General features: G+C 46.3%; 1 protein-coding gene across 6 annotated transcripts in view; it reads left to right on the forward strand.

Moving 5' to 3' along the window:
• RAB3IP (RAB3A interacting protein) overlaps window positions 1-12,231 on the forward strand; it is a 607,212-nt gene that overhangs the window by 544,176 nt on the left and 50,805 nt on the right. For all 6 annotated transcript variants that reach the window (XM_085652511.1, XM_085652507.1, XM_085652510.1 and 3 more), the window contains one exon: window positions 417-620. In XM_085652511.1, the coding sequence (XP_085508637.1) occupies window positions 417-620 (204 nt within the window). The remainder of the gene's footprint in view (window positions 1-416; window positions 621-12,231) is intronic.

The following is a 12,231-nucleotide window of genomic DNA, read 5'->3' on the forward strand; positions in this document are numbered from 1 at the left end:
GCCCCAGAGTTGAGGCCATCTAGTCTCTGCTTCTCCTGCAGCCCCCTGAACAGAGCCTGACAGTGTCCTTAATGTGAGCATTCATTTGTTAAGGATTTCTAGAGCAAAGCGGGTGCTTTGATTCGGATGAATTGTTAGACTCCGATGTGGCAAAAAAGAAAATGATTGATGTAAATATTTTGTCCCAGCCACTTGCTCCTTCTATTTAGCAAACTATTCTAGATCTTGTTATTGTGTGCATGACCCTGTGCTGGATAAAAAACGTTAATTGCCTGTAACAGTAGCGCAAAACTCCCCCATATGGGTATTCTGGCTCTGATAAGATAAATAATTTGTGTTAGACATACATTCTGGCGAATTAATGATATTTTGAAAAATGCTATCAAAAACTAATGCTTGGGTTTCCTTTTTAAAAGATTGATGTACTTCAAGCTGAAGTCGCTGCATTGAAAACTCTGGTATTGTCTACATCACCAACATCACCTACAAAAGATAACCAACCAGGTGTAAAGTTGCCCTTTAAAAAAGGCCATGTGAGGAATAAAAGTACCAGCAGCGCTATGGTTGGGTCTCAACAGGAACTCAGTGTCATGCAGCCAATTGTGAAGGACAGTAAAGAGGTAAGACATGTTTACTGAGAGCCCTAGGGTTCTTTATAAAGTGCTGAATAGAGAATTACATAAAACACCACTTAACCAAATGGGGTTTCAATTTGGAGGAGGGAAAAGACCGCATATACTTAGGTAAAGAATATCAATAGTAACAGAAGTTAGAATAGTATTTTCTACAGGCAGTAGTGCATAGAAAGAAATAGTAATGTCATCTGTATGAGTATTTTAAATGTTTTCTTCATGTAAAGAAAAATAGTAAGTGGTTCAAAGGGGAGAGTAGTAGTATGATGGATTAGATAACCACATCAGAGCGATATTTGTGTGGTGTATAGGAGAGGTGATTGATTAAAGTCAGCCGAGCCATTAAATGCCAGCCAGGAAGGCAATTTAGAAAACGGTCATCTAAAGACAAAGTGCCTAAAAGGAGGTTGCAGTGCATAGGTGGTGTTTGTAGATATTTCTGACATTAACTTAGCAGGATACAGACAATAGATATATGATGAACGTGAATCCTGGTGAGAAAGGAAGGATTTTAAATTTTTAAAAGTTAGGATTATAGCTTTTTTAGTAAGAGTTGGAGGGATTATGAATCATGAGTAGTTGGCCAAGCAGCAACAAACTCCCTACTGTAAAAACAGATATTTGATATTTATTAATTTATATAGCGCCCGAATCACCCAGTAAGGGGTATCTCCACGCTTAGGACGGTATGCTACAGCCAGACCGGAGGGCCTCAGAAAAGATAGGTTCTTAAACGCTTCCTGAAGTGTGGAAGGCTCTGGCAGTTGCAAAGCTGGCAGGGGAGCTAAAACCTATAGTACTCAAAGTTTATCATCAAAGTTTCATAATCAAAACATAGAAAACAGCCATTAAAAATGTGACATAAAACCAATAATAGTTAATCGAAATGAGTAAAAACCAGCTATTCTAACATAAACATCAATAAAACACTGGTGAAAAATGTTGGCATTGAATATGTGACCTCAGTGCACATAAAATCTTCAGAGTTAAGCAGACAACTATTATTGTTTTTAGGTCGCATTTTGGATGACTGTTTATGTCTTGATGATTAAATCCTTTTCGATCTGTCAATAAACTCTGAACCTATAGTACTCTTGCAACTTCTCCTCTTGAGCATACTTGAGACGTATTTGGTTCCTTTTCCAATCAAACCAATCAACCTGACAATATTAGGCTTGCTCTAAATTCAGTCATATTATAACTGATTATTTTAACCAAAAACATGGGACACTAGATGCCAATAAAGAATATAAGATACATTGTAAGGAAATACAAAGGGAGCTGCTCACGAGAAAGTTGTTGCTAGCTAGGAGAGACAGCATTACTAGTCACCTGGAGACCTGTAGCCTTAATCCTTCCCAAGCCACCTCTGTCCAATCACTCTTTTGTCCAGTCTTCGCATCATCCAACCTACTGTCCTTCCCATGTTCCAGAATCACATGCCAGGTTTGTGTTTCGTTCCATATTTGCATCCTCTGGCATTTTAGCTTAATATTGCAATACTATTGGCAGCTATTATTGTCCAGTCACTCCCATCTTTTTTGTTGTTGTGGTGCCATGAAGAACGTAGGCCTCACATGGGCCTTGAGTAAGGTACCTTGGTAGCTAGAACAGTGTAACTAGTATCCTGATAGGCTGCATGTCTATTGTTGGTTCTCCCCGTCCTGTTTCTCTTGCACAAAGGGACTGGAGTACAATGCCATTTATACAAGAATACCAAGTAAGATCTAGTGCTAGTAAATGTATCACAGCTTTGCTACTGCCAGATTCTACAGTCTCTTTCTCCATACAGCTCTTGTCTAGGCCTACCATACACACTTCTTTCTCCTGCCCATTCCTACATCTGCATTTTTCAAGACGCCAGCATGCTTCTGTCACTTGTTTCCCCTCTCTGTGGTTCATCCTAGAAGTCCCCAGATTTTCTTTGTCATAATTTCATGTTCGAAGCATATGAGCTGCAGGTCACACACTTAGCATAGATCGCCATCTGGTGTTGGGCCTGGTTGTTTGCACTTGTTTTTGTCCAGGAAAGTCTTTGGAAATCACAAGATAGGTGAATCCTCCTTTGGATCATAGTGCGCATGGGCATCGGCTCCATCTTCAGATAGTTTTTTTTTGCCACCGGGCTCGGATGTGTTTCCCGCGCTCAAGTTCGGAACAGTTACCGACTCCATTTCGACGCACAATCCTTCACCCTTTCTACGGTATTGTCTCAATCGCGAACCCCACTCGTCGCGCATCTCTCCAAGTCGAAGTCTTCGATTCCGGTCGTCGACGAAGGCCTTCGGGCCTACCTGGGCCTTAGCATCTGGCTCATGGAAAGGACGCCATTCAAAAATTGTCCTCGATGTGGGTCGAAGTTTCCCCACACCGATCTGCATGAGGTGTGTAACCTCTGCTTGTCACCGGAGCATGAGGCCAGAGACTGTCCAGCTTGTGCCTCTTTCCGCTCCAAGAAGACCATTCGGGATCGGCGAGCTCGGAGCACCATGGCTCATTCGTCGACAGCAATCCCCGATGACATTTTCCAAGAGGGCGTCGATGTATCGGAGTCGGAGTGGGTAGAAGAAGGCCTTGTCAGCGCTTCCGAAGCCGATGACTCAGACGTCGAAGAAATCACTCCGGTGTAAAAGGTCGTAAGTAAAGACCCCGACCCTCTCCATATGAAAAAGGCTTCGGTCACACCCTCGCCTTCAGGCCCAGGTGCACACCGACACACAGCTTCCCACGCCCCGCCCTCGGGCCCGGCAAAGAAGCCTACCAAGCCTTCCAGCGACTCGGGCTCGAGTCAGCCTGCGTCCGGTGCCGAAACTCAATCTTCGGCACCGAAAAAGAAACCGCCCTCCTCCTCTGTGTCGACCGCTGCTTCCACCTCAAAGCCCTCGACACCGAAAACAAGCACCGACTCGCCGGCACCGAAAAAACACTCAGAGCCGACCAAGAAGCCACTTCCCAAGAGTTCGGACTCACACTCTTCGGAGCCGAAAAAAATCATCAGGACTGCAAAACAACATGGGTCCAAACCCAAGGACACTCCGGAGCCGCTACCGAAAAAGCCCTCGGAACTAAAACACTCGGCGCCGAAAAACCAACCTTAATCAGAAGAGCTTTTTCGACCAGACCCTGCACAAAAAACTCTGGTTAAAGACCCTAAAACTGGTCAAATGACACTAAGCTCCAGGAAAAGAGGAAAAGACCACTGGACAAGCCTACACCTGCTCCACTACCTAAGAAGAGGGACATTGCTACATCCCCTCTTAGAGTCCCTTCTCCACCTCCTCCTCCTCCTCCTCCACCTACCCCTCCCCCACCACCACATTCTCCTACACAATCTCCTACACCAGTAGACGATGATGACACCTCTGATGACACGGGGGGGGGGGGGGAAGAGGGGTCCGGACGTTGTGCCTCTAGGGGATGCCAGCCCACCTTGGGATGCCTATAACACACTTGACGTCCCTAATCTCCCTCAAGACATCTACCCCTCTAGGCCTTCCCCACCAGAGGACACTATGGGCCTTAATCAGCTCGTTCACCGAGCTGCCCAGTACCACGGGGTCGACCTACACACAGACCCAGCGAGGAGGATTTCTTGTTGGACACTTTCGACACTACACAAAGGTCAACATCTACTTTACCCATGCTCAAAGAAGTTATTAAGCATGCTCCTGATGCATTCAAAGATCCGGTTAGGGCTCGAGTCATCAACCCTCGCATAGAAAAGAAATACAAAGCTGCCCCTACAGATCCAGCTTACATTGAGGGCCCTGTTTCATTAGACTCCATGGTGGTATCCAATGCCAGGAAGAGAGCTAACTCTCAGAGTCTAAACTCTTGGACGCCTCACAAGCGGCTAACATATGGCGCATCGCCAACACACAGGCCCTGCTAGCCAGATACGATAGGGCACATTATGACGAGTTTGAGTCCCTATTGCAACACCTCCCAGACAAATCTAAAATTAAAGCCAACGACCTCATACAGGAGGGTAAACTAATAAACAATACCTCCATTCATTGCGCTCTCCATGTGGCAGATACCGCCTCCAGAGCTGTAAATACCAGTGTCCTTTTGCGTAGGCACGCTTGGCTACGCATTTCAGGCTTTAAGCCTGAGGTACAAAGTTCGATCTTGAACTAACCATTCGACCAAAAGCACCTCTTTCGCCCTGATGTAGACTCCTCCCTGGAGAAAATGAAAAAGGACACAGACACAGCCAAGTCAATCAGAGCCTTGCAATCGCAATTTCCCAGGCGTTCTTTTCATCGCTCCTCCTACAGAGGCAACTCCAGAGGCTACTTATCAGACAACCCTTCCACCTCTTACAAGGCTTCCACCCAGTCAATCTTCACCAGAAGTTACCAGAGAGGATGTTAGAGGCAACAATAACAAGGGCAGAGGCAAGACTAACAACACTCGCTCTGCCTCCACCCCTACTCAATGACTTCCCTCTGCTTCCCCCGGACCATTCCACTCCTGTTGGGGGAAGACTCCAACAGTTCCTTTCTGTCTGGACCAACATCACCACAGACAGCTGGGTGCAACAGATAATTCAATCAGGTTACTGTCTCAAACTTACCTCTACCCCTCCCCAAACATACCACCCAAACAGCGTCCAATGTCACAAGAATGCCTATCACTACTAAAGCACGAAGTAATCTCCCTTCTACAAAAAAATGCAATAGAACTGGTTCCCCTGCGCCAACAAAACACGGGAGTCTAGTATTTTGTCATACCAAAGAAGGACGGCTCTCTGAGACCTATTTTAGACCTCAGACCTGTAAACCTATACATACACTCAGACCATTTCCACATGGTCACACTTCAGCAGGTCCTTCCTCTTCTTTCACAAAGCAACTTCCTTGCTACTATAGACCTCAGGGACGCCTACTTCCATATTCCCATTCACGCAGCTCACAGGAAGTATCTCAGGTTTGTTGTGGACGGGCAGCACTATCAATTCAAAGTGCTCCCGTTAAGAGTCACAACAGCACCAAGGGTATTTACCAAGTGCCTAGCAGTAGTAGCAGCCCACTTAAGAAGACCGCAAATTCATGTCCTCCCATATCTCGACAACTGGCTCATAAAAGCCAGCTCATACAACCAGTGTGTACACCACACTCACGCGACTATCCAACTACTACACGACTTGTGGTTCACAGTAAACCACACCAAGTCCCATCTGCAACCATCCTACATACAACAATACCTTGGTGCCACCATAGACACCTCAAGAGCACTAGCCTATCCCACTCCAGCCAGGATAACAAGCATGCAGGCTCTCCTCCCCAAATTTCAACCTCAACACTCCCTTTCAGCTCGAGTGTTCATGCAACTCATAGGGATGATGGCCTCTTGCATATTTATAGTCCCGTATTGCAAGACTCCAGATGCGTCCGCTACAAGAGTGCTTAGCACGCCAATGGAACCAGGCTCAAGGTCAGCTAACAGATCTGGTGTTGGTAGACAGTCGCACTCATCGCTCTCTCCAGTGGTGGAACACCAAAAACCTTTCCAAAGGGCGGCCGTTCCTAGAGCCAGTTCCGCAAACTGTCATGACAGCGGGCGCATCGCTCTCCGGATGAGGAGCTCACCTATTACATCACACCATGCAGGGCAGATGGACACCTCAACAAAAGGTACTCCACATCAACCACCTGGAGTTACTAGCCATATTCTTAGCCTTAAAAGCATTCCAAAAGCAAATATCAGGCAAAGCTGTCTTAGTCCGCAAAGACAACATGACAGCCATGTACTACATACAGAAACAAGGCGGGACATACTCTCTGCAGCTTTCTCAGCTAGCACAGAGCATATGGAGATGGGCTATACCACAGAATATATTTCTCCTAGCCCATCATGTCCCGGGAGTCCAAAACACCATAGCCGATCTGTTAAGTCGTCAAACACAACAGATCCACGAGTGGGAACTTCATCCGCAAGTTCTTCAGCCATTCTTTCAAATATGGGGGCAACAACAGATAGACCTCTTCGCCCCTCATGAAAACGCCAAATGCCAAAGCTTCGGCGCCAGATATCCACACCCATTGTCCAAAGGCAATGCGATATGGATGAATTGGTCTGCTAAATTTGCGTACGCTTTTCCCCCTCTCCCACTCATTCCACTGGTGGTGCGCAAACTACAGCAACACTCGCTGACTCTCATTCTAGTTGCTCCAACTTGGGCCAGACAACCGTGGTTCAACACCTTAACTGGAACTGTCCGTAGCTCCGCACCAAAAATTACACCTCTGACCACGCCTCTTAACCCAGAACCGTGGAGAGATCAGACACCCGGACCCAGCTCAGCTCAACCTTGCGATATGGCTCCTGAGGACTTAGAGTTTGGTTACCTTAATCTTCACCCTGACTGTATGAACGTCATTAAAGAAGCTAGGCGTCCCACCACTAGAGCCTGCTATGCAGCCAAGTGGAAGCGATTTGTGATATATTGTCATAACAACACCATCAATCCCTAGACGTGTCTATCCAACACATCATAGGGTACCTGCTACACCTCCAAAGGTGCAACTTAGCCTATACGTCTGTTAGACTGCACCTTACTGCCATAGCAGCATACCTACAAAATAGACAACAATTATCACTTTTCAGAGTACCTGCCATCAAGGCCTTTATGGAAGGCCTTAAAAGGATAATTCCTCCCAGAGTTCCACCCTCACCTGTGTGGAATTTAAGCATCGTTCTCACGAGACTAATGGGCCCTCCTTTTGAACCTCTACATAAATGTGAGCTACAATTCTTAACATGGAAAGTTGCTTTCCTAGTGGCCATTACTTCTCTTAGGAGAGTTAGTGAGCTACAAGCACTAACTATCCTGGAACCTTTTTTGCAAATCCATCATAATAAGGTTGTTCTACGAACTAACCCTAAATTCCTTCCAAATGTCATTTCTCCCTTCCACCTCAATCAGTCTGTGGAGTTGCCCGTATTTTTCTCGCAACCACAGTCGCAGAAAGAGCTCTTCATACGTTAGATGTTAAAAGAGCATTGCTTTATTACATCAAGACAACACAACCTTTTCGTAAGACCAAACCACTTTTTGTGTCTTTCTCACCACCACACAAAGGCAACCCCATATCAAAGTCTGGGATAGCTGGATGGATCGTAAAATGCATACAAATTTGCTACCACAAAGCAAAACGTACTTTATCTGTTCCTCCGAAAGTCCACTCTACACGAAAGATAGGGGCTTCTATGGCATTTTTAGGAAACATTCTCTTAGATGACATCTGCAAGGTAGCTACATGGTCTACACCGCACACATTCACAAAACACTATTGTGTGGATGGGCAAACAAAACAACAAGCTAGTGTCGGTCAGGCTGTTCTCAAAACACTATTTCAAACTACTGCAGCAGATACTGGTGGTCGCCGCTGAGGATGGGTACTCCTATACAATCTATGCTAAGTGTGTGATCTGCAGCTCATATGCCTCGAACGGCAAATGCTACTTACTAGTATGCATCTGTTCTTGGCATGTAGAGCTGCAGAACCACACACGCCTCCCCGGCAACCTTTATCTGTTTCAGTACCATCTTAAGATACAGCATACATGGGCATCTTTCCTGTTTCTTACAAAGCTCCATAATTTCCCTGCTGGCGAAAAACAATCTGAAGATGGAGCCGATGCCCATGCGCACTATGATCCAAAGGAGGAGTCCCCATCTCGTGACTTCCAAAGACTTTCCAGGACAAAAACAAGTGCAAACATCCGGGCCCAACACCAGATGGCGATCCATGCTATGTGTGTGGATCTTCAGCTCTAGATGCCAAGAACAGATGCATACTGGTAAGTAGCATTTACTTTCTGTCCTCACAACGGTGCTTGCACCTGCAGACAGCCCTCATTTCTTTTAGCAGATACAGATATTGTATGACAGTGAGCCGGAAAGCAGATATTTACAGGGCTGACTGAACTCCAGCCTCTGAAGCATCACCTAATACTTAACTGGCTCTAACCACAAGTGTGTAAGGCACCTTATTCTTGGATTGCACTTCCAGAAAAGGATGGCTGGTACAATGCCTACAAATGTTATTACTTACAATTTTTTTATCAGTTACAGTTTTCTCTGAACTTACCTGACTAGCCTTTAGCAACAATAGCACTTGTTCCCACCTGCATGATATATGGATGACTGAGGTAATTTGCACTCCCTCTTCAATATATAGAGCAAACACTGCAGTCTGTAGCAGCGCAGTGTAACCCAGGATTTAAACCATATTACTTAGTTCTAACATGGAGGGCGGGGACAGTAAGTGCAAGCTCAATGAAGTTGAAGTCCCGCCTGTGGCCTGATCGGATCCTGACACAATGCAGCTTGTGGTGTGTGTCGCTCTGAGTTTGTGGGTTAGGGGTGGGAATTTGTATCACCAGCAGAACCCCTTGACTTATTTTGGGTTTCCATATAATTGATTATAGAGGATGTGTTAGCTGTCCAACCTGATACAGTTATCTAAAGGATGTCGATTAAATTACATTAGCTTTCTACTGCGTGCATGGCAGAATTCAGTTGATGCATAGTTGACTTGGCATTAACCCCATTATAACAGCTACTCTTGATGTAGAATTTTATGCTCGGCCTGGACCCATGCTTCCAGAAAACAAACCAGAAGTTAAGACTTATATGGGTAAGTTCACCACTCACATATTCTCCTTCTTTATTGTTGTATGCACATTTTTGAAGTGTGTTGAATTAAAGGAAATCTCATGAAAGGCATCCACCATCTTATCCAGCAAGACCTAGCATGGGTCTATTTGCTGTGGCTTGGTAGTTGAGACTAGTTTGTTGTTCTGGTCACTGAGCTCAACAGTGTCAGCACAGTGAAAATGGGTGCATCCCACTGTCATTTCCTCTGCCTAGTTTGAGGGTCCACCATTGCCTGGACTCCCCCCGCCCCCCATTAATATATTCCATTCTTGCTGCTAGGTGCAGCTCATACCCTGTCCTAGGAAGACATTGCCACCTTCCCACCCAGAACCTCCCCTGAGAGCCTGGTAGTGCAGGGTTCCTCCACCAGAGTGCGTTTCTTACCACTCCACCGGATAGGGAATCCAAGAGGCAGGATACCTTCAGGAAGAGGATGTTCGAGGCATATGAGCTGTAGATCATATGCTTTTGCATAGATCGCCATCTAGTGTTGGGTCCGGATGTTTGCACTTTGTTTTTCTTCTAAGAAGTCTTTCCAGTCATGAGGTAGGTGACTCCTCCTTTCGATTATAGTGCGCATGGGCATCATCCATTGTTAGATCGTTTTTTTCCACCATCGGGTTCGGATGTGAATTGTTGCGCTCCGGTTCGGCACCGTTTCTTCGGGCCCCCTTTGACGCGCGATCCACTATCCTCGACGGTATTGTTTATCGATCGCGTTTCCCCTTCTCCGCATATAGTTTGCTCTCAAACCTTCGATAGGAACATTCAAGGAAGGCCGTTGAGCCTACCCGCGCCGGGATCTGTAGCAGCTGATGGAACGGACTCCATTCAAGTTATGCCCAGGGTGTTGGGCTAAGTTCCCGCGCACCGACTTGCACAAAGTGTGCAACCTTTGCCTATCCCTGGAACACGACGAGAAAGACTGCGATGCGTGTCAGTCGTTTCGGTCGAAGAAAACCCTCTGTGATCGTCGGGCTGGAAGTCACAAAATGTACCAACAAATTGGCTCTGCTCTGGACCTCCTCGGAGAAGAGTCCGTTCGAACACGAAGAATTGCAAGCGCAGGAAGCCGAAATGGAGGAGGAGCACGTCTCCGTATTCGACGCTGAAGACCTGCCACCGGGACAACGGATCATGAGTAAAGAGACTTCGTTCCCATACCATCTCCTTCATAAGAAAAATGCTTCAATCTCTCCTCTGCCTTCGGGCCAAGGTCGGCACCGAGAAAAGGTTTCGAGCACCCCGCCTTCCGGCTTGGCCCTGAAACATAAACAGCCTTCCGGCTCGGGCTCTACCCGTCCGGCAAATAAAGAGCCTCGGATCAAAAATCCACCGGAAACAGAAGGAAAATGGTGATTTATCCCGAAACTGGTCATTTTCATGCCAAACTTCCTAAAAAGAGGAAAATGGGCTTACCAGAGGACTACCACATTCCTTTAAAGAAGAAAAATAGGCCATTAATCCTTCTCCTTTTATTTCACCCATTCACGAAGAATTGCATATTAAACCTACACATTCCCCTACACCACCATCAACTGACTCACGGGATACAGGGGGTGGGGATATAGATGACTATGCACCACAGGATCCCGATCCATGGAATCATTATAATATCCCTCAACCAGATAATGATCCTGACATATCGATCCAAGCCTTCACCTCCAGATGATAACATTGGGAACATTGAGCTCCTTAATAGGCCGCACAATATTATGGAGTAGAGCTTCGTAAGGAGGGTTTAGAGGAGGATTTTTTGTTTGAGACACTTAGTTCATCTCAAAGGGCTACACAAACATTACCAATGTTAAAGGCGATGCTCAAACACACTGAGGATATCTTTAAAGACCCTGTAAGAGCTAGGATCATTACTCCCAGGGTAGAGAAAAAATACAGAACTGCACCTAATGCCCCTTTGTATGTGTGTATATCAAAGGCCAGTTACCCTTAGACCCTCTGGTCGTTTCCAATGCTCGTAAGAGAGCTAACTCTCAAACAACCGGGGATGCCCCTCCTCCTGATAAGGAGTCCAAATTATTTGACGCTTCGGGAAAAAGGATAGCCTCACAAGCGGCTAATAATTGGCGCATTACCAATGCTCAATCAATCAAAGCATTTGTAAAGCGCACTACTTACCCGTGAGGGTCTCAAGGTGCTAAGGGGTGGGGGGTGCTGCTACTGTTCGAAAAGCCAGGTCTTGAGGATTTTTCTGAAGGTCAGTAGGTCTTGGGTCTGCCGTAGGCGGATGGGGAGGGTGTTCCATGTCTTGGCGGCGAGGTGGGAGAATGATCTGTTGCCGGCAGTCACTCTAAAGATGCGGGGGACAGTGGCGAGGGCGTGGCCGGCGGAGCGGAGCTGGCGGGTGGCGGTGTAGAAGCTGAGTCGGCTGTTGAGGTACGCTGGTCCGGTGTTGTGGAGTGCTTTGTGTGCGTGGGTGAGGAGCTTGAAGCCCAAGCATTGTTGGCAAGGTATGATAGAGCTCAAAAAGTTAATTGAATTCCTTCTGGGTGAGCATAAGACTAAAGCCAGTGACCTTATTCAAGAAGGCAAATTAATAACTAACACCTCTATCAGGTGTGCTTTAGATCAGGCAGATCCAGCAGCTCGGGCAGTAAACACTAGTGTACTACTCCGTAGACATGCTTGGCTAAGGATTTCAGGGTTCCAGTCTGAAGTACAAGCCTCTATTTTTAATCAACCTTTTGATAAAGAGCATCTTTTTGGCCCAGCTGTAGATGTATCACTAGAAAAGATGAAAAAAGATACAGAAGTTGCTAAATCCATGGGAGCTTTACAATCACCTTCTAACAGGGGTTCCTTTCATCGCTCATTCTATAGGGGCGGCTCCAAAACTGTATCTACAGAAAATCCCTCCTCCTCTTACAAGGGCAACAATCAATCGCCCTCTTCAAGAGGTTATTTCAGAGGAGG

Source organism: Triturus cristatus, chromosome 4_1 (genome assembly GCF_964204655.1).
Source record: "Triturus cristatus chromosome 4_1, aTriCri1.1, whole genome shotgun sequence".
Classification (NCBI taxonomy): domain Eukaryota; kingdom Metazoa; phylum Chordata; class Amphibia; order Caudata; family Salamandridae; genus Triturus; species Triturus cristatus.